The sequence below is a fragment of the Colossoma macropomum genome, unplaced genomic scaffold (assembly GCF_904425465.1).
Source record: "Colossoma macropomum unplaced genomic scaffold, Colossoma_macropomum, whole genome shotgun sequence".
Lineage (NCBI taxonomy): Eukaryota > Metazoa > Chordata > Actinopteri > Characiformes > Serrasalmidae > Colossoma > Colossoma macropomum.
In genome coordinates this window covers 35,806,717-35,834,287 of record NW_023494784.1, presented here as the reverse complement: position 1 = coordinate 35,834,287, position 27,571 = coordinate 35,806,717, and the positions used below count along the sequence as shown (strand labels likewise).

General features: G+C 39.1%; 3 protein-coding genes across 7 annotated transcripts in view; 1 reads left to right on the top strand and 2 right to left on the bottom strand.

Annotated features, from left to right (window-relative positions):
* Positions 1-616: 616 nt before the first annotated feature.
* si:ch211-140m22.7 (uncharacterized protein LOC570370 homolog) lies at positions 617-13,496 on the bottom strand. The gene is made up of 7 exons (XM_036574870.1): positions 13,284-13,496; positions 12,905-12,972; positions 11,282-11,378; positions 6,513-7,988; positions 3,654-3,717; positions 1,804-1,928; positions 617-986 (listed from the first exon to the last, which is right to left on the bottom strand). The coding sequence occupies exons 2-7, from the start codon at positions 12,947-12,949 to the stop codon at positions 955-957; spliced, it is 1,839 nt and encodes a 612-aa protein (XP_036430763.1). The 5' UTR covers positions 12,950-12,972; positions 13,284-13,496; the 3' UTR covers positions 617-954.
* Positions 13,497-15,101: 1,605 nt separating this feature from the next.
* On the top strand, positions 15,102-27,082 carry wdr4 (WD repeat domain 4). Of its 3 annotated transcripts, XR_005007252.1 has the most exons (12): positions 15,102-15,199; positions 15,785-15,853; positions 15,982-16,128; positions 16,884-17,040; positions 18,244-18,356; positions 18,616-18,676; positions 18,791-18,904; positions 19,788-19,861; positions 20,032-20,218; positions 20,309-20,378; positions 22,348-22,635; positions 26,392-27,082. XR_005007252.1 is itself a non-coding variant. In XM_036570327.1 (11 exons), exons 1-11 carry the CDS (start codon positions 15,117-15,119, stop codon positions 22,560-22,562), a joined length of 1,278 nt encoding a protein of 425 aa, XP_036426220.1. In that variant the 5' UTR covers positions 15,102-15,116; the 3' UTR covers positions 22,563-22,748. The 3 variants fall into 3 exon arrangements, 2 of the variants coding, with proteins under 2 accessions (XP_036426220.1, XP_036426208.1); XM_036570327.1 differs by lacking the exon at positions 26,392-27,082 and having other exon boundaries at positions 18,791-18,895; positions 19,791-19,861; positions 22,348-22,748; XM_036570315.1 differs by lacking the exon at positions 26,392-27,082 and having other exon boundaries at positions 22,348-22,748.
* Positions 24,305-27,571, bottom strand: part of pde9a (phosphodiesterase 9A) — a 48,795-nt gene continuing 45,528 nt past the window's right edge. For 2 of the 3 annotated variants that reach the window (XM_036570302.1, XM_036570284.1), the window contains exons 17-19: positions 26,482-26,577; positions 26,334-26,385; positions 24,305-24,582 (exon numbers count right to left, since the gene is read on the bottom strand). In XM_036570302.1, coding sequence (XP_036426195.1) covers positions 26,335-26,385; positions 26,482-26,577 — 147 coding nt within the window. In that variant the 3' untranslated portion in view covers positions 24,305-24,582; position 26,334. Of the gene's footprint in view, positions 24,583-26,333; positions 26,386-26,481; positions 26,578-27,571 lie in introns of those variants that run through there. The other variant, XM_036570292.1, reaches the window with a different exon arrangement.

Genomic DNA, 27,571 nt, shown 5'->3' with positions numbered 1-27,571 from the left:
TTGTCTGACAGTGTTTTAGAGCTCGGGTATGATCATTGTATCATGGTGTGAGCTTTTCTGCCTTATTCCTTTACGTTTTAATTGAGCCACATTATCTAAAGTAGCACAAAATGTATCTGCTAAGCACTCAGTCATATCTAATTTGGTAGGTTCAGGCAGACAACTGATAGAATCTGATAGATCTGGTAGGTTTTTGATAAAGCTACTAGCTGTGGAGGATGTTATAGTCTGTTTAGTTAGGCATGAGATTACATTTTCTTTTCTGATACTAATATTGACACTTTCAGTACTGGCTAATACCAATACCAATGTAACATTTTTTCTCTCTCTGATATCAAAATCCATGTTATGATGTTTGCAGTGCTATAAAAACTCAAAAACCAACAGCTTTTTGTACATTTCACCATGTAAGAGCACTTTCATATAGACAAGGTCAAATTCAGCATGCATGTACATTAGTAGTTATTAGTATGTTATTAGTAGTTTATATTACATTGGCATTCATCATTATTGTCATAATACATCACTTGCTCCAATTGTTTGGATCAACAATGTTCACAGGCTGAGATTAAAAAAATTAAACAAATGGAAGATATGAAATAAAGAGACTTTAAGATAAAGATCAGAAAATTGTATTTCACAGTTTAGATCACCAGCAAGGTCAGATACACAGAGAGACCAGACAGAAAACCTTTCCACATAGTTCAAACCATACTGCCTAATATTACAGCGTGCAAACGCATTAATTCACAGCTACAGTGCTAATCCCTTTCAAACTGCGCACTCAATACATCTATTAACTAGTTGCATATGACTGTTGAAAAAGGCTTCGAAAGGTTCACAAAAATATCTGTAACAAATCTATGGCAAGAGGGTGACAGGGGTAAAGAGGGTTGACGACATCATATTTATTGCAATTAGGCACAGGAGAGGGTGACGTCGGGAACTGGCTCTTTACTTGGTAGAGACTTCATCCAGTTTGGGCTCTGAAATAAAAAGACAATGTAGTTTTAGTCCAGGCCTTACTCTAAGTGTGTCTAATGTGGTGGACAGAAAGTGAAGTGTTTATAAACCTCTGCAATGCTGCTATGCCTGACACACTTATACCAGCAGTATACATACTATCATATCAGTGTCATGGGAGTGTGCTGAGAATGGCCCACCATACAAACGACATCTCTGGTCAACAGGGGCTGCCTCTCCAATTAAGAATGAGGTACAGGGCAGCTGAGAAATTGTGCAACTGATGGGCTACAGTCAGTAATTGTACACCTACAGAGTGCAGCTATATGGTAGGTACTATTAGCTTATTAGTGTGAATAATACAGAGGCCAATATTTTGCAAATTCATATTATATATTTATACTGGACAGCCCTGTAACATACATGTCTAAAAGTCTGCAGACACCTGCTTATCCAATGCTTCTTCTGGAATCAAGGGTATTAATAGGGAGTTTGTCCCTCTTTGCTGCAGTAACAGCCTCTACTTTTCCGGGAAGACTTTACACTTAGTATTGGGACACTGCTATGAGGATTTGATTGCATTCAGTCACAAGAGCATTACTGAAGTCAGGTACTGATGTTGGATCATCAGCTCTGGATCAATAGTGCCACTCCAACTCTTCTCAAAGGTACTGGATTGTGCTCCATCACTCCAGATTCGCTAATTAGATGTTTCTGAATACTTTTGGACTTACAGTGTATAATCTCTAATAAATGATGACAGAGCTGAGGTCAGTTTCAGGAAGCAAGGGAAAAAAATGAAATCAGTCTATGGTGTTAAGATAGTCCGTGTTGACTCACCAGGGAAATTGAACTCTGGGAAGGAAGTCAAGTCACCACCACCATATAACCGCTGCAGTTTGGCAATTTCTTCAGCCAAAGCCTTCTGGTACTCAGGACCTGCATCAACTAGGCCACCAGTAGACCTGATGGTAGAGGAAAAAGCAGTCAGGCATGCAAAGTAAATTAAAGAAAAAAATGCAATAGTTATGTCATCAGGGTGTATTGTTCTGTATCAGTACAGATACCAACACTGACGCCACAACCACTACCTTGACTTCCATACTGATTCCTTGAAAAGGTTATTTTTCAATACCTTCTTTTTAATAACAAACTGAAAGGGGGTGTGGCTTAAAGGACAAATGAATTTGAGGTGCTGGATATATTTACAGATTGTAACTGACTGCAGACTAATCGAGAAGCACTGATGTTAATAACACGCATATAGTCCACAACTGAGAGAGTCAATCAGCAGTGTAGATTTTGGAGCAAGCAGGTCTTGGATCACTAATGCTAATGCTGCACTTACATGTTGCTGGTAGATAAATAACAGCAAACCGGATACTCTATTGTATTTAATTGAACAGTGATGAAAAATTTTGCCACCGCCAGTCGCCATGTTCCAACAAGAGCTCAATTTTCCCAACAGTAGCTATGGGCTGCAGCAGTGGTTGTCGATTTTTTAGGGCATTAAATGCTTGTACTTAAATCCAAGGCATACTCAATTATGTACATCACATCCTGAACTTCAACGAAATGAATGGCATCGCCCCACACATAGGCAGTAATGCTATCACCAAGTCAACGTTTACATGGCCACATGCAGCTGTTGGTCGTGGACTTTTATCAATTCTGCTATGAGCCATTGAACGGTGGGTTTTCAACGCCAATATGTGAACACAGTACAAGACCGACCACCTTAGTATTAAAATTTTGTACTGAATGACATGGAAATTTACTTGATAATAATTTGGTGAGTACGACAAAAGTGCTGAATTTCAATAAGCAGTCTTATTCATCACCTGTACGAAAGAACACAAAGGTCCAATTCCATTTCACCCCTTGCCCCTACCACTTAGCCCTTAGCCCTCTGTTTTGCACGTTCACGTCTAGGGGTAGGGTGTCCCAATTTTTGTTAAGATAGAGGGGTAGGGCGAAGTGTTAGAGCTATATGGCCCTCCAAACGGAGGTTTTTCACAGGCAACACTCCAAACAGTGTTATGAACGGCAAGATGGCTGCGCGAGCGACCAAAGAAACCTACAAATGTGAGAATTTTCTCTGTTAAAAAATTACGATAACCTTTGTATTATCTTAGTTTAATGTCGTTTTAATGTATTATGGTCATTTTCTTCATAACAAGCATAAAAAATGAAATCGCTAAAAGTATGCTAATGTCTTGGTAGCTAGCTAGCTAACTTTCCCGTTCCACCTTAAATAGTCCAGCAGTTCTGACGCCTGAAGCGCCAGAATGTAACTGCTGCACCATTTAAGGTGGAACGGGAAAATTCGAACAAGAACCTGGTGAATAGCTGAGTTCAGCTTCATATCACCAATGAATTAGCGGTGGGCAATAACAAATAATTGTCTTATCCCCCTCTTTGAAAGTGTATGATGCCTTAAATGTAACTAAAGCCCAGCAGCGAGGTCGCTGACCTTTTCCCTTTTCTGCTATCACTGAAGTCGGGCCGGGTCGCCTACAGAGCACCGCTAGTAGCCTGTTAATGAAGTCATTTAATTTGAGGGTTGTCCCATTTCGTAGGGCAAGATTTTATCCACTACCCTTTGTAACTCTGTTCCAAGGGGTTAGGGTGACACTCGAAAACAAGGGGTAGGGGTAAAAAGAAGAAATGGGATTGGGCCCAAGACTTACATGCTCCTTGAGGAGTAGTCACGGATTGCTTCCACAAAGAGTTTCTGAATGGGATCCAAACCAGCTGATGGTCAAAGAAAAACAACAATTACTATTAATTCTTGCATACTGATGCGTAGGCATGTCATTGAATTACAAAATCTTTATTTTCCTACATAAACACTTTTCAGAAAACCGATATAAAACCTTGCACAAAACAAGCACAAAACAAGTATCTACTGCAAGCAGTAGATACAGAAAAGCAGTAACTGGCCTGGGGCGCTAAAGGACTAAGTAAAGAACAAAGGCTTGATTCCCCAAATGCTCCACAGAATTAGAGAAGGTAGTCGGATTGTAGCTCAACCACTTAACAATGATGTTCATGCTGTGAAACTTTTGGGGAACCAGGCCAGGTCAGGCTGTGAGTAACAGTGTCATCTACATCTACAGGAAAAGTGACTGCAGCAGTTTGAGAGTAAAAGCAAAAAACTTGCTTTGTTCATCGTAGTTATGTGTGGTTTAGTTCTTGCATTTTAAACTAAATTTAATGAAACTCCTTTGAATTAAACATAACCTGCATTCCATACACAGCAACCAGAGTGCAAACTCAGACTCACTGAGTGTGTGATTCACCACCTTGGGATAGTGGGGGAGGAACAGTAGACATTTTCATATCCATCTTTCACACATACACCACCATACAGAGGGAAAGAGGCTATATTATTGGTTACTGATATCATGCGACTCCCAGGGAAGAACAGTGAGGTACGAACACAAATGTTTAAGAGAGCGAGCAAAGGAGGAAGAGAGGATGAGTATGAAGTTGTATCCTAAAAAACAAAACACTTCCATATCATACTCATACTGTAGCATCCGATTCAAGGTAACGCTATAAGAAAAGCAATGAACATGAAAGACAGTGACTTCAGGGCCACCATCATAACCGTGACATTACCTTTAACATGACATGAAAAAGAAAAGTTTAACTTTAGCATTAAAAAAGAAAAGGAAACTTAGCTTTTAGCATTACAGAGCAAAAAATAATAATTATACAATAACAATTAAATATATAATAACAATATGTATATTTACGGCAAAAACAGAAAGTTTACAACTGCAAGTATAAGAATTGCTCAGTGGATGCAAAGGTGGAGAAATTAAAGCAAATAAGCAGAGCATCAGAAAAATAACAGAAAAAGGAGGAAAGGAAAAAATAGACAGGGAGATAAACAAAGAAGCTGCAGTTAAGAGGAAATTCCACCAAATGCAGGCATAATTCAGTTGTTTGTAAACACAGTAATTGAGTGGGTTGTTGGGAAACGCTCCATTCTTGAGAAACGTACCAAGCCAGAATTGTTCACAGTGGTGGTGATAGGAACCAGACCTCTGAAGCTTTTAACCCTTGTGTTCTGTTTGCTGCTTGGCAATGCATGTACTGTTCATGGGTCATATAAATGCATGCCATCTGTTTTACCAGGAGAATTACACATTTTATTTTTAAAATAGCTAATATAATACAAAAAATATCTATATTATCTCAGTTATTTGTGGTTAATAGTTGATATTTGCCTTTGGAACATAATAGGGTTGTGCCACATCAAAAGTGGTCCAACAAATTTAAGGCCATGCTACATGTGTACTGAACGTTTTGTTTTGTAAGACAAATCTACATGGATATAGTTCTAATAAATGTCTCATTAGAGTTATTGTTTAATGTTTAATGCTTCTAACCGGCACCTAACAGAAAGTTATGACACAACATGGTTACAAATACAATGCCTGTCTAATGAGACACTGTTTTACAACAGTTTTGAGGTAAGGCCTAAAACACAGTGCAAAGATACATGCAGGGCATTCTTAGGCAAACTGATAACTTAATTTCTTCTGATTTACTACCATTTTCAGATTTTCAAGATTACATATAAAAACTCCAAAGACACACGTACGCTCACTGGTGGCTTTGGATACTAACAAAATAGCTTTTTTGGAGCTTTAGACATTGTGACCCCTGGTTCACATTACCACTGATGTAAAGGAAATAAGAGTCAATAAGAGTCAATAAGTTTCTCTACAGTGAACCATTTCACATTAAACCACTCTGAACGGCTTTGTTTACACTTCAGCAATTGAATTATGCAGAAATTTAGCAAAAAGTTGGATTTCCCCTTTAATGAGTTTTGCAAATTACTGGCATCAAGCAGAACATGGAGCAAAAGCAAAGATTAATGCAAATCAAAGATGCGATGCAAATCAATGACTAACAAATGATGCAATGTGAGCTAATGCAGTGAAAACAATCACTTAATGAAAAGGGCAGGGGTGTGAGAAAGCCACAAACACCAGAAATGCATAAATGCACCAATATGTAAATGCATGATGAGTGGAATGCAGGAGGGGAAAGTGAGTGGGGCTGGCTAGACTATGTTCATGACCCAAGCCACGACACAGACAGAAGAACTGTCCGCTGTTGGAAGAGTCTCCTAGTTCAAAGGTCAGATTTGTTCAGCTTGCAGTTCTTATCTAAACTTCCATATTTTGTATAGCAACACAGAGCAGAAGACCAAAAGTTATGAAATGACCTTTGAACACTGGGGACAAACAGGCTGCTGTCCATATCACAACTTAGATTATGAGCGCAGCCTAATTCGAGCGGCTTGAGTCTACATGGCTGCATGGTACTACTAGTTTGTCTAAAGAGTGTGTTACAGACAGCTAAAAACACAATGTTATGACAAGCTAAATTAAAAGCCTTGCTGTCTGAAGTTAAGCCACTTAAAATGTATATGACCCATATATAAACTGAAAAAAGTAGCTGTTTATATTTCAATGACTCCAAAAAAGTAGTAGACAGAAGAGGGGTTAAAGGGGGAGGATGTGTACCCTCAGGCGCTTCCACGACTTCAACAGGAGCTTCAGCAGCATCTGCTATAATGGCAGCGGCGTCTGCCAGCTCCTCTGCAGGGGCCGCGTCAGACACAACTTCAGCAGCAGCTTCTACAACAACTTCGGCTACAGCTTCAGCCACGGCCTCCACTACTTCTGCAACAGCTTTAGTGGGGACAGCTTCAGCTATTACTTCAGTTACCGCTTCAGCAGCAGCTTCTATGACTGCATCAACCACTGCCTCTGCAACTGGGGCCGCTTCAGCCTCTTGGGCAGGTGGAGCTTCTGCTGCAGCTTCAGAGACAACTTCTGCAGGGGCTGCAACCTCCGGGACTACTTCAGGGGCTGGCGCAGGAACTTCAGGGGCAGGGTCTGCAGCAGGCTCTGGTGCAGGTGCTGCAGCTTCCACAGGAGGCTCTGGTGCAGGTGCTGCAGCTTCCACAGGAGGCTCTGGTGTAGGTGCTGCTGCTTCCACAGGAGGCTCTGGTGTAGGTGCCGCTGCTTCCACAGGAGGCTCTGGTGTAGGTGCCGCTGCTTCCACAGGAGGCTCTGGTGTAGGTGCCGCTGCTTCCACGGGAGGCTCTGGTGTAGGTGCTGCTGCTTCCACGGGAGGCTCTGGTGCAGGTGCTGCTGCTTCCACGGGAGGCTCTGGTGCAGGTGCTGCTGCTTCCACAGGAGGCTCTGGTGTAGGTGCTGCTGCTTCCACAGGAGGCTCTGGTGTAGGTGCTGCTGCTTCCACAGGAGGCTCTGGTGCAGGTGCTGCTGCTTCCACGGGAGGCTCTGGGGCAGGCGCTGCCACTTCTGCTACAGGTTCTGGTGCAGGTGCTGCTGCTTCTCCAGGTGGGGCTTCAGGGACAACTGCTTCAGTTGTAGAGGCACCAATCTCAGACTTAAGTGCAGTAGCTTCCTCAGCCACTTCTGCAGATGTAGCTTCAGAAGTGACAGCTTCCACAACCGGCGCAGCTTCCACAACCGGCGCAGCTTCCACAACCGGCGCAGCTTCCACAGCGGGCGCGGGAGCTTCGGCAGCGGGCGCGGGAGCTTCGGCAGCGGGCGCGGGAGCTTCTGCAGCGGGAGCTTCGGCAGAGGGCGCAGGAGCTTCTGCAGCGGGAGCTTCGGCAGAGGGCGCGGGAGCTTCGGCAGCAGTTGCAGCGACTTCTACAATTGGTTCTGCAACAGGCCCAGTTACAGGTTCTGCAGCAGGGGCTGAAGCAGCTTGAGTTTCAGGTGCAGGGGCAGCAGTTGCTTCAGCAACAGGAGCAGCCGCTTCAACAGGTGGAGCTTGTACTGCTGCTGCAGCAGCTGCAACTGTCTCAGGAATTACAGGTTCAGACACACGGGCAGCAACAGCAGGTGCGGCTTCTGCAGCGGCGGCAGCAGCTAACGCTACATTCTCCTTCTTGGGCAATTCCACGTAGGATTTGTGTTGGACAAGTTTTTCTATATCGAAGTACGTTTTCGTTGTGGGCTTTTCTGAGACGGAAGGGAAGGAAGGTTAACATGAGGCAAGTATTTTATTCATGTCTTGCATCATCTGACCCGACTGAATCACTGAAAACCACTGGACACAAGTAATTTATCATTTTGCCATCAGCAAAAAGTCATCAGATCAACGATCTAAGCCCTGACACATTTGCAAACAAGGCATAAGGGGTATATTATAAAACAGGAGTAATGTAGTTTTGGGTGCTTCTGGTACGGTAACTGAGGGATCAATTACAAAAGGTTAAGAGACTCAACTGAAAAGCTACTGGTGAACTTAGCTTTAAGGGTTAACTCCATGGTCCATGTCTAGTGGCTTAATTTTTCCAATTTAGGGATCTTTTTCCTGGCAAATATTTGCAGCTTTGGTATCTTAAGCCTAGTCTCTCAAGTTTTTCCCTAACTAAAAGAACTAAGAGAAGTCTGCTCAATTAAACTACTTCAAAACAATTAGATGACTGAGCTGATCATCAGAGAGATACATTAATAACTGTCCTTCTTTAAAGTCATAGTACAATTTCATTAATCTCAACAGTCCTGCTGTTAAATGTCTACCTTCTTGATACCTGCTTTGCATATATGAAAAATCTGGTCAACAAGAACCTGTTTTACAACATACCCCTCCAAGTTTTTAAGAATGTGACTAAAAACAAGTCACTTTTGGTTAAAATATTTGCCAATCACTGTTACAAAACACAATTTAACAGGATAAATTCAAATCATAAGAAGATTAATGAGACAGCAAACCAAAATACAGTCTTTCATCGATTCTAAGAGAAATAAAAAGGAACATTAAAACAGTTTGCCCCAGTAGATCATCCTGGCTGAGGAAGAAATAAAAACTGTGGAAGAAAGAATTCCATTGTACTGTTACTGGTTACACATGTCAATCTTAAAAAACCTTGTAACTGTAGAGAAGAAATCTTAATAGTGTGAAAGAAGCCATATATACTATAAGCATGAACGAGATAAACAATCATTTAACGTGCATCAAAACACAAAGCAAAACAATCAAAGTATGGTACCAGCACACAATCATTCATATTTGTATAGCAAGAGGGAGACAACATCGCATTTGTTAGAAAACAAATATACTCTGAGTTTTTGGAATAAAAGTAGATATTAACTCAGGTGAGTACAACTCCGGTCCTGGAGGGCCGGTATCCAGCACAATTTAGTGGTTCCCCTGTTCAAACACACCCACTAAAGCTGGCAATTAACAGATCAGTGTAATTAGGTGTGCTTCAGCGGTAAACAACAAAACTTCACTTGTTCTCTCATTGCTATACAGAAGACTGCAAAAACTGAGGAATGCAGTTTAGGTGTTGGCTTCACAAAATCACTGTGGAATTCAGACTTGAATTCAACTTTGCTGCTCATTCGAAATTCCACATTTGGACGGAAGATTGTATTCCTTGATGTTGGAACACTACCCTTTTCCATGTCTTGTTCCAGGAGGAGTTCTCACTGGCCTCTCTGAATTAACCAGATTAGCCCATCAGTATTCCATTAACATTTCTTTCACATCTGAAACTAAAGGCGTAACAATTTCAACGCAGTATTGAGAAACTGAATTTGAAATTGTATCTAAATAAATAAATAAATAAATAAAGGGCACCGATGCACCTGTTGGTGACTTCTGAGTGTCTTTCTATTACAGTCTTTCATGGAAACCACTGTCAGTGATCAAAACTGGTATCTGGGTGCATCCTATCAGAATAAAGTGGGCAGGTCTGATTATATGGCCACACCCACTGGAATAACTGTTTTTTTGTTTTCCTACAGCACGTGTACAAATTGTAGGGGTTGAGATTTTTGGGGTTTATTTAGTTAGAGAGCCAAACCAATCTGTGTAGTACACAGTTAGAGTTCTCTAGAATCAATATATTTATAACACATAAAATAATCGAAATTTGAAAATCTAATCGAATTATCACCCCAAAATAAAAATCATACTGAACTTGAAAATGTGTATCATTGCACCCCCTAGTGTGCATACATGTAAGCTGTGTGCATTATGCAAACATCTTAACTTTAACATATAATTAACATACGAATGCAAGGCATATTTTCAGGCACTTCTTAAGTTTGCTGTATTGAAAAATGTATGGTGTCGAGATACAGCAGTACCACATTGAATTGAGCTTTCGAGTGTTGTTACACTCCTAGCTAAAACTTTCAGTGTTTCACAGAAGACAATCCCTTGCGGTCAGTAACATTCCACAACTAATGTAGCAACATATATGCCTTAACTAATTCCACCTGGGCTACATCTGTTCATAAAGTGTAGAATAGTACAGCCTGGCTGAATAATTGCTGTCTTTACTGCTCGTATTTCCAAAGAATCATCATCTTGAAGTGGCTTATCAAAGCCTGTCCAACTTTGTGGCAAAGGTAGGCCATTCTTGTGACATGCTAATGAACATGTAGTCACCCCCCAGTAGGAAGAACAGAACACATCACCACCTTATATGTACCACTTGCCATCTTTAGATACTGCAGTCCTCAAACTGTTGTATGCTTTTCAGTGATGTAGTATTTTACTTCTGCTACGGAACGTGGGCTATAACCATAGGTAACCCAATACTTGTTTGCAGCAGTTGGGACTGCTATGTGAACATGGTATGGCATTTAAGTGAGCACCATACAGGGTGTGACATTCCACAACTATCTTTGGCATTGTACAACATAGTGGTTCCTAAATAATTCCACCTGGGCTGCTTCTGAAGTCTTCTGTTCCCAAACTGGAAAATAATACAGCTTTTACTTTCTCCTAGGCCATGTCCAGCCCATAGATCAAGAGTATTCTTCATTTAGGCTTCCTCACACAGTCACCAAGGAAATTCAACATGACAGGCTCCTCTTCACTTTAAAGTTATCTGAGGGAGATAGCACACGTCATAAAGGAGTTCTTCAGTAGTATAACCTTTGAACCACTGGTGGCCTACAAAGGGTCTTCAGCTAAGCGTTGTGTTTCTTCATGTTCAGTTTAGCCAAAAAATCTAGCAGATCAATTTTAAGCAGCCCACCCCCCCACCACAGAGTCTCCTTAATTCAATTTTTAAACAGATTTTTCCTGAACTAGTGGAACAGAACCCAAACTGCATTCAGCATTTACAGATACAGAGAAATAAACACAACTATTCTGCAAATATATAAAAGAGAAACTTTGCACACATATTAAGGTTGCTGGTACCAGCTTTGGAACAACAATTACACCTTTAATGTACATCCAGTTAGAAAGTGATCTCGAAACACGTAAACCATGATCTGTTGGTATTTACCTCTGGTCTTTTTGGACTTCTTGCTGTCCCCAGATTTTGAACTGAGAGCAACTGCTGGCGCTCTTCTTAACACGCTCCAGCTCTCCAACTGCAGAACCTAATTAAAGGAGCAAAAATATTAGTATATTAGTTATTTTACTTAATAATAATAATAATAATAATAATAATACACTAGAATGTATTTTATGATGTTTGATTCAGCATTTCAAGCTTTTTGGGAACACCAATAAGTTATTAAATGATAAACAATAAACAGTAGAGTTATTTATTCATAGTAATTTTGTGATCTCCTTCTAGATTTGACCACCACTTTTACTTCTATTATAACTTCATTCTCAAAGCTATACAGCTTTCTAAGTCATTATGAACTCTACAGCTCTGTTCATCATGGACACAACTAAATTTCTTTCTTTTTAAAAACAATTTCCTGTTAATTAGCTGAAACCTAAGTTGTGGAGTGGTAGACTCATACTCTCATAATGAAGGACTGGTTAAAGGTGGTTCTTTAAGGGTTCTTTAGTAAAGAAAATGGTTCTATATAGAACCATAAACATTCAAAGAACACTTGGCATAATTAAAGGGTTCCTTGCATCATTAAAGCGTTCTTCAGTTTGATGAAGAATGTGTTTTATATAGATCTATATAGCACCAAAAATCGTTCTTCTATTTTTTACAGGCTTGACATCGTAATAACAGAACAACACTTTTTGGTGCTGGATAGAACCCTTTTCAGAACATTTTCCGTAAATTTGAAGAACACTTTAATGATGCAAAGCAACCTTCAATCATGCAAAGTTCATGGTTCTATATAGAACCACTTTCTTTACCATAAACCTTGGAGAACCATCATTTTTAAGTGTGTACTGAAAAATGTGAACCCAAATTTTGAACAGTGATGTCAGTATAAACATGAACTTGCTCTGTGCTTGTTGGTCAGTACCAGCCAAAAAAAGTACAGCGTGTTCCTTTACAGTTTCAGAGCAAAACAAGCTCTTCTGGCGTAGGAATGCATTATAAACTGCAAACACCAGCAGCACATGGAAGGTATTGCACTGTGGGACGCAAACAGCAAGTCATTTTGCAGTGAAACTGGTGAAACTGGGCTCTTTTGTCTTTGCTTTGTGTCTGATTCTCTTCACACGGCAGAGGAAGAGCTTCGTAATGGTACAAACTTTAGAACCAAGGCAACCTGTCAGCTATGAGTTTATCAAAGTGTGAATGCATTACTGTTACAGAAGGTCAGGGTTTCAGACAGTTCACACCGGTTCATGGCTCACTAATCAGCTTGTTCTTGTTCTTGGACGGGACTCCATAGCGTACAGGTTCTTCAGTACGAAGCTGAAGTCAACTTCTTATTGGAATTTTCCCGTTCTACCTTAAATGGGTCAACAGTTACATTCCCAGCCTCAGGCGCCAGAATGTAACTGCTGCACCATTTAAGGTGGAACGGGAAAATTCGATCAAGAAGCTGGCGGATAGTGATCCAACTTCAGACACAGCTTTACGAGCTCATTCAAAAAGCATACAGTCGTTAAGACAAGCATTCACATATATAAACACTACAAATCATTCACAGGCAACTCACAACTACCAAAAAGGCGTAAAATAACATAAATTTGTTACCTTAAGAGATCCAAGCCGACCTATTCTGAGCAAGGAAGCCGCCATGATTGAGCTCTAAAAACCTCTCCCTGTGGAAACATGACGATTTTGCTTAATGCTAAACGTCCTTCTTTCCAAAAGCCATCTGAATTATATTAGTCTGGATATTAGTCAGTTTATCAGTATGCTGCTGCATTAGTACCTTCAACCAGCTAACCTAGCTAGGTTATTTAACTGAGAAAATGAGAGACAACTCCATTATACAATACTAATATATATGCCTCACAGTGAGTGTGGGATGTTCTGTGTTCTGGATGTTCTCCTTTAACTATCCGGTGTGCACTGAATTGGCTCTTGTGGAAGTTATTCAATTTAGCTGGACCAAGAAAGTTAACGTTACCCTCCAATCCAACAACAAACAGCAGATGAGATGAGAGCTTCTGCTGCAAGTCCTCCAAGGACAGACTTTAAACGGACGTCTAAAAATGACCAAACTGCGTGTAGGAGCGGAAAGGAAGATTTTAAGACATTAACTGTCCACACTTGTGTGAAAATGCCTCTACACTGAATGAACGCCCCCTTTCACTGTTTATTTACGGACCCCTCCCCCTCCCCCTCCCCCTCCATAGTGCTCTCGTTCCTGCCTCTTTAATACAACGATTACAGAAAAACTCATCCTAAATGTCATTATTAACTCCCACTCACGAATTCGTTATAGAGCAAACTTGTAAGTCTTTCTGTAAACATTAAATACACACGAATCTGGTTTCAGGGATTTCTTATTTTTGTAATCCCCCCCCCCGTACACACCGATGGTCGCGCTCCGGCCCTGTGGATGCGTCTCAAACCGAGGAAACGCTGCCTAATCAAGAATCAAGACATTCTGAAATAACAGAGAACTCTTTATCTGAGACCCTTACAGCCCAGCAAACACACAACAGTCACAACGCTGTCTGCTGCCTTATAACGTTGCTACAACGTTGTCAGAAGGTGGTGCTGTTTACGTTGTCCGGACAACGTTGTCACAACGTCATTATTCAGGAACGTCGCCGTAGCAAAATTCCATAGAGTTCCATGCACGACATGGAGCTTCTGAGGATTCTGGAAGGTTGTGAATGCGCACTGACGGCGTCGACACTACGTCACAATGTTGTCAGACAACGTTGTCACAACTTTCAACATTTCAATGTTGTGACAACGTCGTGGGCACCGAAACAACAGTTCGTCACAACGTAACTGTGTTTGCTGCGACTCTGGACACCGAAATGAGCCCGTGTTTCAGCAGGACGCCATGAAGCGTCTATCAGTTTGCGCATCTTGGCTCACTGTAGTGAAAATTTAAATGCGGTGTTAAACAAACATAAAATATAAAATAAAAATAATTCCGCCCTAAAACAAGCACACACTGATCTTTTTCTGTTCTTTTATTTGTTTGTGGTTAAACAGTTCTGAAATGGGGGGCTTATGTGCCCTAATTTGGCTGAGGGGCCACTAACTGGACGATATTTGGAAGTTTTGTATTTTTCAACAAAAATTACAGTGCGAAAAATGGGACACTTTGATGAAAACGGATGAACAAAGTGAAACTACACAAGTATCATTACAACTAACAGTGAAAGAATGCAAGGCAATGCAGAAACAGACTGATAAATAACAAAGAAAGAAAAACGAGCGAAGGGGATGGAGCGTATAGGTTAGTCATGCACATATACAGTTTTTTGTCTGTTTGCTAAATTTCTTCATAAATGTGAATCTTTGAAGGAACCGAGTGAAGACACAAATCAACATTTTTTTGAAAAACTTTTTTTCATTTAGAAACATGAATATGATTTTTACCCAAAAGAGCAAGGACATAAATCTATTATGTGAGGCTCCGAATTATGTTTTTGAAAGTATCCTTTGTTGGTTAAAATGTTACATATGACAGTTCACTCACTATGTTTCTATGATTTATGTCGCGTGCTGTTGTTTTGTTTATAACTTTCTGTACGTTATGTAGTGCATATGTTATTGCTTAATAATATAAATATTATTAATTATTAACACGCAACATTTACACCGTCTCAAACCAGTTTTTTAGAGCTTTCATACAAAAACATCTCCTTAGACATTGACTCGTTAGGCAGCAAGGGAGCAGGCACCGCCTTCCGTTTGAGACGCGCCCCGCAGAGCTGGTTTTTTTATGGCGTATTAAACAGGCGACCGAAGTTCCCCACGTGGTTTCGCAGTGATCATGGCTGCCGTGTGCTGCTCTGGAGACTGGCTGCTGACGAGCAGCTCACAATATTTAATAGCAGTAAACATCAGAGAAAGCAGGTCAGCAGTTCTATGTGTTATTGGGTTTTCCAGTGGTTTTCTCTGTATGGAGGTCGCGCTACTGTAGATCAGGTACTCAAGCTGGAGACTAGGAGGAGCTGCAGTGCATGAATATTGTTTACTGCTCTAACACTGCGTTCATAACCAGCTGCTGAAAGAGCTGAGTTGGATGTTTTAGAGCAGGCACACTAAATGATAAGATGTCTTTAGTACTGTATGTCTGTATTATAGTTCTGCATAAACTATATCTGTAGCATTTCTTTTAGTATAGATCATCAATAGAGATGTGTCTAATACACAGTTCTGTGGAAACACTGAGCTGCACAGTGCTGTGATCCTCTGGGAGAATATTTTATATCCTGAGTTTCTCAGTTGGATAGATAACCTGAGCCAAAAGTTGAGGTTTGTCTTAACTGTCCTCTTATGGGACAGTCCTTATTTTTGTCAATAGGATTGTAGCTTGAGATCCCTACCAAGCCAGCACTCCATGCAGTCCTGATATGACAATGCATCTTGATCACTACATCATTTTGGATGATTTTGACTAGCTTGTTTATCACAGTCTGGTAATATTTTCCAAAAAAGGGAAGCGTTCGTGTTTGACTGTGCCAAAGCGGAGCAGGAACCAAAGGAAGCTGAAACCGAGAATAAAAGGTAAATGTTTTTTTTTCTATATAGAACAAATGACCTGAACATTCTTCCCCTAGTGGCTGCTCAAATCACAAAAAACTTAGAGAGCTGAATCAAGATGATGGTCATATTTGGTACTTCTCTATATACAGTGATGGAGGGGGCTCTGAGGAGAAGGGCAGTGATCGGATCCTCGCCTGCACCATGTCAGCTTCAGGAAAATACGCTGCTCTGACAGACGACAACAAACGGCTCATTCTGTTCCACACACAACCGTCATGGCAGTGCATCAGTACGAGGTATTGGCATAAGGGTTATCATTATACAACAGTTTTTATCTCCATGTTGATAAGAGTATCACTGTGCTTGATACCAAAATGTTCATTAAGTCAAATAATTTTGCATGACCTCATTCAGCATGTGAGATGACACAATTCAATAACGTTTGTTACAAAAATAAAAATACAGGATGGGTTATACTGTATATTGATTACTTATAGGATTGTAAGACATGTTACTGAACAAAACTCTTTACCTGTGTGTGTTAGACATGCTAATGGGTGTTTCTCTGCCTATCCTAATCATATTAGCGTGGCCAATTTTATTGGCCTAAATCAGGGCTGCCAAAGTGTGGTCCACGGCTCATATTGTGAGCAAACATTTACTATGCATAATGTGTTAAATTCTTATTTTAGTTTATAATTATATTTATAATAATATTTTATATTGAAGTATTTAAAAACATAGCATAATGTAATAAAATATTGTTTTAAAAACACAATTTGAAAGTTGTACTTTGGCCTCCTGAGATGTTTGGACACCCTGGTCGAAATCAACTTACGGTTCCAGGAAAAACCTTTAATTGGTGTAGAACCTTTACATCATGTTTAGGTTCATTAAACTTTGAAAAGGTTCTTCAGTCACACTCATTTACAGTAATGGTTTCTTAAAGAAATGTCCATTGAAAATGTTTCCTTTTCATATGTAATTATCATGAATTCTTTAGAATCAAAAATTTAATTAGAGAGTGAATGTTGATGTTTTCATTCCTCAGGTGGGTTGTGCGGAGGTGCACCTCCCTGGCGTTCAGTCAGGCTGAGGATGAGCTGTTTGTGGCAGATAAGTCCGGTGATGTCTACTCATTTTCTGTTCTGGAGCCGCAGAAACAAGGCGAGCTGAAGCTGGGCCATCTCTCGATGCTCCTGGCCATAGTAAGCAACTGGGTTTCTTTGACTTTAGAAATTTGTTTACACTGCTTTTGAAAATGTTTTTAAAACAAATAAGCAAGAGCTCTTTGTTGATGGTGCTAATTTAATATATTAAACAAAAACGGAGGAACATCCTCCCTACCTTGGGAATAATGCCAAACCCCACACAGTTAATCCCCTTGTTGTGATGTCTGCACTCTTCAGCACTCAAGCCTGTCTTTGTCTAAACAACCATTTGGCCAAAAGAGTTTTAATATGTACTTTTAACAATAGCTTAGAAGACAGAACTGTCAAATCATTATTTAGGCAAATCTTGCCCTTTTTTTTACTGTTCATACGTTGAAGAACATGAACTTGAGAATTAAACAACATATTTAAATTATTAGTAAATAGTTTTAGGCTAATAAAACACTGTATTTATTTTTTTAAATTTGTTAGAAATGTCACAGTGAAAATCAGACATTCCTTCAAAAAAAAAAATTGAAAAATGCACAATGTTACCAATTTTTTGCCAGGCAGTGTATAATAGAAACAGTACTAGGGTGCCAGTCCATGTTCTGAAGATATGCCTTGTCATGTCTCTTGGCTTTAAAGGGGAGTTCTACCAGTTTTTAAAAAATTGGCATTATGAAGTGATTAAAATGTAAACACAGTCATTCGGAGTGGTTCCGTGTAAAATGTTCTGTTCTCGAGAAACTTGCTGAGTCAGAATTGTTCACAGTGGTGGTGATAGGAATCAGACATCTGAAGAGTTTAATGCCTCTAAGAGGTCACATACAGAAAGTTATTACATAAAATAATTTTGAATACACTGCCTAATGCTTGAGACATTGTTTTATGATGGTTTTGAACTGAGGTTTAGTAAAAACTCAGAAGACACATGTATGAGTCTGTGAGTTTTTCTACAGTGAACGATTTCACATCAGAACACTCTGAATGACTTTGTGTACATCTCAAAGACTGAAATATGCAGAAATTTTGAACAATCAGTGGAATTCGCCTGTAATATTAAACTCCTCATGAAGACCTTGGCAGGAAGTGGTAGTTGTTTGGGACTGAATTCCACAGGGTGGTGGATCTTTAAAACAGGTCTTGGGCTCTTCTGATAGCTATAAGCCATGTAAAAGCAGCTTGTGTAGGCTATCCAGAATTAGCTTGAGAACTTTTGTGTGCTGCTTGGTTTAATATAACCCATGTCTTCTCCAGACGCTGTCTCCGGATGATAAGTACATCATTACAGCAGACAGAGATGAGAAGATCAGAGTGAGCCTCCGCAGATCTCCTTACAACATTCAGGCCTTCTGTCTGGGCCACACAGAGTAAGCATGACATGCATGATTGCCCTCTGCTGTTTCATTCACAACAAATATAACAGTAAAACTGGGGGAGATGCTCTTTACAGTTTGCACATCATAGTGTGCAGTGTCACCCCATATTCTTTATGTTTGATACTATATCAATAGACACAACTACCAGACCAAACCAGTTTTTCCTGTGTCTGTTCCTTTTCTGAGGTCATTCGTAAAGCCACCTGTCTTTTTATCTTCTGATGAGTACCTCTCTCATTTTCTCTCGCAGGTTTGTCAGTGCACTCTTAGTCCCTGCTGGACATCCTGAATGGCTCTTATCTGGCTCAGGGGTAGGAATCAAATCTGTCTTTGACTTCACTGCTCAGTATATATCAACTCTACGTTTACAGGTTTAAATAGCTGTTATTTAAGTCTCAGTAAGTCTGACAGTGTTGCATTGGCAGGACGGCACATTGAAGCTTTGGCATTATGAGACTGGCCGGAGGTTACAGGGCTTCGACCTGAAGCAGCTCGGCTTCTCACAGAGCTCCGAAACGGACACTGAAAAGGTGACAGAGCAGCTACATCACTTTTGCTTTTAGCCATGATCTACTGAACTTCAGCATTCCTGTCAGTAACAGTAGGTGTAGATATTTTAAGTATATCTCATCCTCAGCCCCCACTTAGTTTCTATGAGTTCTAATGTTTTACTAAACAAATTTCACAAAACATTTTTCCTGGCTTGTCAAAGCTGTTCATAAACGTTAAATCCACCAACAAACTCACTGGAGGTAGTGTGCTTTATTTATGTTAATGGAAAAAAATGGCTTATGTTTTCCACAGACATAAACTTTTTTTTCCCATTAATATTACTTCTGTTATGATTATTATTATTATTATTATTATTATTATTATTATTATTACATTTTTCTCTTTATTACCGATGTGATAATTATTTTTTCTCTTATAATAATTTTTGAACTATTAAATGATCTTTTATTATTTCAATTATTTTCATTATCACTCATTTTATTATTCTAAACAGTATCTAGAAGTGCGCAGCATAATTTTATTATTTATATTATATTTATTAATATTATTTTCCCTACCCACTGATGGATTGGGTTGCCTTTTTATAGTTACGCAAAAGTCATTATATTTTGTTTTAACATTACAGGAAAACAAAAGCTTTGTCTTTTAAATGGTACAGTTTTAAATGGTTGATGAATTGAGCTTAATATGACCAGGGAAATGAAATAATGTACTTCTACCAGAACCGAGACCGACGAGCCCTGACAACATATTAGGTTTCACTTACGACTTTGGGCTCAGAGTGGGCTTGGATTAGTTTTCAAAATATATATTTGAATGATTAATCGATTTATTGCTAGTACTGTTGTGATGGACAAACATATTGTTTTCGTTTCAGCAAACATTACTTACATTGTGATGTCACCTTTTCAGCCACAGAGGTTTGCTGTAAGTCGGATAATCAGTTCTCCAGATGGACGCCATGTTGCTGCCCAGTGTGAGAGGTGTGTATTACTGTTTTTTTCTGCTCATAACATATCATTGAATTGAAAACACCTGAAAAACAAACTTTTGGGATCATTTGCAGAGCACCAGAAATGATGCTAATATGATAACTAGATTTAATGTGTGCATTAATGTAATTAATAATGCTTTCATCTCTATTTCATTAAAGGTTTCCCTGCATTCAGCTGTTTGAGGTGGAGGATGGGTCAGGGGGGCTCCTGACCCCTACCAACAAACTTGCCCTGCCTCATGCTCCTTGGGACATGACCTTTGACCATCAAGGTCGACTCTGGGTCTTGCTGCAGAACAAGGACAACAGCGTCCTTCTGTACACTCACTCACAGGAGTGCTGGCAGGTATGTACACACACGCTTCACTTTTGTAGAAGCTGCTAAATTGATTTGGTGATGTAGTTCTCACGTTGCTGCTTTGTCTGTGTGGAGCAGAATGACTCAGAAAGTGCTGATCTACAGAGAGTAACAGAAGCACTCAACACCCAGTGGGACGTCTTTAAAGGTAAGGTGTCTGCTAAGAAGGTTTAAGTTTGAAACTGCATCAGAAACCACAAAGAATGACCCATTGGTCATGTTTACTGTAAAGGAAATCTCCTTTCGCTGTGTCCTTCATGCTAGTACTGGCTGATATATCTAACAATATGCACTACAGTTCTAAACTTTGGAATTACGTGTTGTATTAATAGTTGCTGTTATTTTATTCAATTATAACTTGTCCAGTAAAGATTGAAATACTATAAACTGGACACCAAATGGTTTGTCAGATGATTATTCAGTATTTCAAGTTATTTGGGGCCATCTCAAAGGTTTTAAAGTTTGATAAATTATGTACTTATTTATCTATTTCTATTTTATTTTACTTTATTATACTTTACTATTATGGTAAAGGTATCAGTTTCTTGCTTTGATCGCCATGTTGCAAATATGAGACACATCCTCTGCAGAGATTTTTTTTGCACATTTTAGACAGACAGACAGACAGACAGAACTTTATTAATCCCGAAGGGAAATTGCAGTGTTCCAGTAGCAAGACATATAATTGCACATAAACTTACATATGCTGTGCAGAAAAATAGAAAATAGAAATAAATCTAGACATAAGTTAAAGTACAAGAGAAATAAAAGTATATCTATTTGCATATTCCCATGGCATATGAGACAAACTGTTGTAATTACATGATAGCAGGCACTCAGTGGTATGAGGTAAACTAAAAGCACAATGATTATAGACATAACTGACTCGGAGTTGCATCGATATTACAGTGTAAAGTGTGCAGTGAAAGTGACATTACAGTAGTGGTTATGATATATTGCAGTGTGTATTAACAGGAGAAGTGATATAGTGATGTGATTCAGCACAGTTCACACAGCAGGAGATCAGTACCACCTCTGCAGTACGAAGACTCGTTGTAGAGCCTTATAGTAGTGGGTAAGAAAGATCTCACGCAGCGTAGCTGTAACAGTCGGCCACTGAATGTGCTTCTCTGTTTATCCAGTGTAGCATGCAGAGGGTGTGAGGTGTTATCCAATATGGCTAACAGCTTGTTGAGCGTCCTCTGTTCTGCCACAACTTCCAGAGAGTCCAGCTTGACTCCTACAACAGAGCCAGCCTTCCTAATAAGTTTGTTCATTTTGTTCAGAGCACTATTGTTAATGCTGCTTCCCCAGCACACAACAGCACAGAATAAAGCACTCGCTACAACAGACTGGTAGAATGTTCATAGGAGCTTAGTGTACACACCAAAAGACCTCAGCCTCCTCAGGGAGTAGGGATGGCTTTGGCCTCTCTTGTACACTGCGAGACTGTTAGAGCTGCAAGAGTGTTACAGCTCAAGTCCAGCTCTTTGTCCAAGTGCACATTCAGATATTTGTAAATTTATATTTAATTACTGAATCTAACATATTTGGGAAATAAATATAAAATGCCTCATAACTTTTGCACAGGTCACATTTTACATTTTTTTTCCCCAATATGTTAAATTCAGCAAATAAAGAATAATTCTGCATTAGAATGCATCAAGAGCACCCAAATGTTTTGCATATGACTGTGTGTTATTTGCTGACTGATACTGATTGTTTTAAAAGAAGTTTTAAATGCATATAAACTAAATAAATCATGAGTTTAGTTTGTTTATTGTTCACAACACTGTGTAAGGTGTTACTGTAATTGTAAGAGAAGCTCAACTGAACTAAATTGTCCAATAAAAACAAGCTATGTCAGGTGAGACATTTAGCGTAGAGGATCAATACTGAGGATGAAAGGTACTTTATTAATAGATTTTTAAATATTATCTGATACTATAATTATATCTGAACGTATCACATTATTGATTTTTATCACTCTGTGCAGCACTACATTAAGCTACTTTAAGCCATCTGTTTTTGTACCTCATTTTCTCTTTCTTTCTGTCTGTGCCTTACCCTCTTCTTTTGCTTCCCTCTTCCTTTCCTTTTTTCTCTCTTTCTTTCAGACTCAGTGGGGGTGGACAGCCGCTTCAAGCACCTCTACAAGGTCAACTTTGACAACATGGCCTCGTATTTGCAGAAGAAGCAGGAGAGACTGCAGCAGCAGGGTCAGAAGGAGGGTAAGAAGAGGACAGGAGGAAATGGCCCGCAGTCCAACGGGGCAACAAAGAAGAGCAAAAAGGAGAATAAAAGTGAACCAGTGCCTCCAAACTGCAGCTAGAACCCGGGGGAGATGCATTTAGATTTTTATGTTAACCCCACTGATGATGAACATTCCAGTGATGGTTTGGTTGGTGTGTATAGATCTCAGTTCTGCTTCCCTTCATCTGCATTTAAATGCATATTGTTATTTTTACAAAGGCAAATAGAAATATCAATTTTTAAAATAAATGTTTTTCATTCAATATTTCCTTGTAGACTTCACATATTCCTGTCTATGACGGTGCTCTGCTTTGTGTCCGTCAGAAGTCTCTATGCTCATGACTAGATTTTTCACGAAACACGCGTTAATATTTTCAATTATTAAAGGAGACATCCACCAATTTTTCAATATTTCTGCATAATTAACTCATTAAGATGTTAGTCATTCAGACTAGTTTGATGTGAAACTTGCTGACTCAGAATAGTTCACAGTAGTGGTCATAGGAACTAGACGTCTGAATGGTGTAGATCAGTGTTTTTCAGCCCCGGTCCTGGGGAGCTACCATCCTGCAGAGCCTAGTTCCAACCACAGTTTGCCTCACCAGCTCCAGCTGATCAGCCTCTTCCTAAGTCCCTGATTGGCTGGATCAGATGTATTAGAATAGGGCAGCTTATTGGATGCAGGTCAGAACTAAACTCTGAGGAAATGGCTATATTTGAGGTGAACATATCACAACCTCTGCTTCCTATCATCACCACCACTGTAAAGAAATCCAAGCTGGTAAGTTCCTCTACAATGTGCCATTTCACATGAAACCACTCTGAATGACTTGTGTATGTCATTCAGATACATGTTTACATCTCAATGATTGAATAATGCAGAAAAATTGAAAAATTGGCGGAATTCCCCTTTAATTGCCCCTGAGTTGTGCCTGCTGGAACTGCAGAGATAAACTGGAAAGTTTAGCAATTACACACCCGGGGGGGGGGTCTTATAAGATTTAGTAATAAGAAGTATACACAGTCATATGCAAAAGTTTAGGCACCTCTGGTCAGATTACATGTTTAATTGATTTTCTAAGTGGAAATAAGTGAACACATCCTCTACAGAACACACGTCTACACGTTTTAACACACAATTACTGTTTATTTGCTGTATTAACATATTGGGGGAAATACACAACAAAATGTGGCCTGTGCAAATGTTATGGCACATTTAATATTACATTTCTTTTCCAAATATGTTAAACTCAGAAAATAAATGTAAATTGTGCACTAAAGTTTGCACAAAATGGCATATTCAGGTTTGTTCTCTGTGGAGGACGTTATTCACTTATACATTCAACAAAAGGTAATTTGACTCTGGCAAACTTTTGCATATGACTAAGTATAGAGCCACAACAGCTCAGATAACTATTTGAATGTTCTTTGCATAGTTATATGGTACTGATAGCATAACCATGTTTTCATCATAGTGCTCTGAGCTTCATTCAAAATGCTTACTTCCCACTCACATTGTTCCAGCATGCACTGGCATAAGCAACAAGTGCAACCAATCATACATTCATTCATACGATTATATCAACTTTTTTGGTCATCTTATAATAACAGCATCATAACTACCACCACCCAGTGATTTATCAACAAAACATTTTCTGAACTCCAAGAGATGTAAACTGTTTTGTCAGCAGTATTTAAGCAGTATTTAACCTGATACATGGAAACACAGATTAAGCATTAATCCAGATTGTGTTAGAAATAAAGACCGAAACATACAACTGATGCTGACAAAAGGCACAAAAAAGACTCAGAAGACCCATCTTCATTTTATACGTAAAACTTTTTATTTTTGTAGTAAAGAGCAAAAGTGACTAAAAATCTGTACATCCTGAATAATATTTATATCTTATATATAAAACCAAATAAAAACAAGGCAAATAGAGAATAATATCTATAGAATAGTGACAGGTGACGTTGTCTGTGCTGTACACGGTTCATGTTCCCTGAAAGAGGCTTTGGATTGTCTGGTCAGTACTTCACTCTACGTTTGTCCATTCTGCAGTGTACCGGACCCTCAGTGGCTTCACATGACTGAAAATCTAACACAAAAAACATTAGAATTATGTTACTGAACATTTCAATACATTCTAAGCAAACATATGAGTGTTAACATATAAAGACAATGCAATTATAACTGCACTTCCCTTATGCAAAAAAAAAAATTCTTTCTAATAACAAACTGCAGAAAATGTTCACCTTGAATTACCTTTGCTTTTGTCTTTGTCATTGTTCTTTCATTTGCGCTTGTTTTATCTGTTTTGGTGAAGCTCTTTAACTTGCATTTCTACGTATGAAGATTGCTAAACAATTATCATTATTATTATTATTATTATGATTATTGTCATTATCATCTGGTGAAACTTCAGTTGCATTTCATAGATATTTAGTTGAATCTAACTGAAAACAAGAAAAAATCTGCAGAGCATCTTGCATGAACTCTCAAAATAAGGAATTATTACTGTTACTACTGCCCTGTAATGAACTGTGATTTCCTGCCTTCTGCCCAATAAGTGCTGGGATATGCTCCCCCACGACCCAGGAGGATAAGCAGCTTAGAAGATATATATGTGTGTGTGTGTGTGTGTGTGTGTGTGTTAATACTACTATTATTGTTATCAGTAGTATTATTATGTGTATTAATATTAACATTATAATTATGGCATATTAAAGGGGAATTTGATCAATTTTTCATAATTTATGCATAATTAAATCATTAAGATGTAAACAAAGTCATGCTAGAGCCATCCGATCACAACTGAATCTCAATGACTGAATTGTGCTGAAATTTAGCAAAACTGGTGGAATTCCCCTTTAACAGACAGTATTAGCACTATCAGTGAGGCAGCACCTGAACTGGATTTATTGCAGTTGTATTATTATTTGCGTTTGTGTTATGGCATGTCCTACTGGGTGAAAACATGAAAAAGTACTTGGTGAGTTAAACCAAAGTTAGTAAACTCTAATGTAAAGAGCAGTTTGTTGTCCTGTTTTAGCAAATTCTAGATAAACGCTTTAACCCTTAGAACCTTACAGTGGATCCATTTCTGACTGCAGTTTGTAAGTGTTGCTCATTTATGGCCTCTTCAGAATATAAACTAGATGTAGGCATCATTTACACATTCCTGGGATGCAGTATAATATACTTTTGTAAGGATATAATAATAAAAAAAAAACACAAAAAAACCCAGAAACAATTTTTAATATATTTCTTTAAATGAAATCACTTAAAACACAACAGGTATATGTACCAACAGGTTTTATGAAGCTCTGAGAAAACTGGAGCCTACACATGCTTTTTCAAACAACATGTAACTGTACTGGCATAGTTTTCTTAAGTGCTTTTAATAAGGGTCTATAAGGGGCACCAGAAGCTTTGTTCTTCCTTCTGCAGCCTGCTGCAGAATATTCTGCAGGACTAGGCAGTTTGAAACTGATGCTATATTGCTTTGTCAGTACCACTGGCAACTGCTCAAGCTAATGAAATCCTGCATTTCACTTCAGTGATGACATTGATGAAGTGAAATGCAAGACTTTATTAGCTTGTGCAGGTAGAAAACCAATGAAAATGTATGTGATTTTAAGCCTATGTAGCCTAGTTTTGCTTTGAACACTGAAAGTTACTCATGAGTTGCAGAGAAATTGTTCAGCACTTGTTTTTTTCTGCTGAAGTTTGAAGTGTCTGACACATTTTACTAAATCTCTCAGTGACAAATGATTGACTTTTGATAATCATTTTAATAAAACCTGCGCAGCGGGGAGTTCATGCAAAACAGTACTGGTGAACACTAACCTCATTTCTTTTTCCCTCCCATGGTGAGATTCTCACTCTTCTTTTTCTGCACCTGTAGGGGAGAAGAGACAGGATGAGCAACAGAGGGAGAAAGAGAGGGCGAAAAACAAAGCTTTGGTTTCCAAGCGCCCCACTACTGATGTCCGACCTCATTCATGGCATCGTCAATTTGTTTGAGTTCCTCATATCTGTCTCTGGACTCTCTGAGTGGCTGGACCATCACCTCCTCAATCTGAGGGAACAGCTGCAACACACACAGGAAAACAGCACTGATTATCTTAACCAGTTTTTGTATATAGTAACAAATCACCTTATTCAAACGGTGGGCAACAGTGTTAGTCCAGAGGTTCTCAACCTTTGCCACCTCAAGACCCACCTGTTTATAACTAGAAAGAATGAAGACCTACTTCTAGAGGCAAAAGGCAAAAAAATTGACAAAGCTGCCTTTGTGCACTTTGGGCTTGTATTAATGTTGTTAACAGCCTGAAAACATTTTATATTTCTTTTTTATTGTTAAGTTACTTATTTTGCTGTCTCAGGCCCACTACAGACCACTGGCTCTCCTTAGTATAGGTCAGAGGACCACCAACGGATGTTTCGCGGCCCACTTGTGGTCCTCGGCCACGTGGTTGAGAAATCCTGTGTTAGTCAGTCAGGAAAGTGTCATTACTGTCATTGCTGAGCTGTTGTGTCTATTATTCGATGCTTTTTAAACTTACATGGGGCACCAAGCCTCGGACTGGATGCATCACCCACAGAGGTCCACAGATATCAAACATAACTGTGATAATTTGGTCAGTTACACTCTGATGATATCAGCTCTGTGTGTTTTTGTATACGGTAACAAATCACCTTATTCAAACGGTTAATATTAATGTTAATATTAATGTTTTTCTTATCAGTCCGACAGAGAACTTTTGCTTATCAAGCTAAAAACTAGATTCAAGACTTTTCTTTGAAGCAAACAGTAACAAGATATTTTATGTGTTACACAAAGGGCGCACTGCTTTGTTTAACATGGGTCTGTTTTTTATAGCATTGTTGTGACAAGCACCTGCACTAGGGGATAGGAGACAAAAATACAGTATAAAATTGCAATATTTTGGATGTAAAACAGAATCAATACACAGATACTATTACTTATTAATATGTAGCATGTTAATTAAGCCCACTGTTAGACTAATAGGATAAGAAAACACATCACTTTCTTAATCCACAAGATGGCACCATTTCTTTCT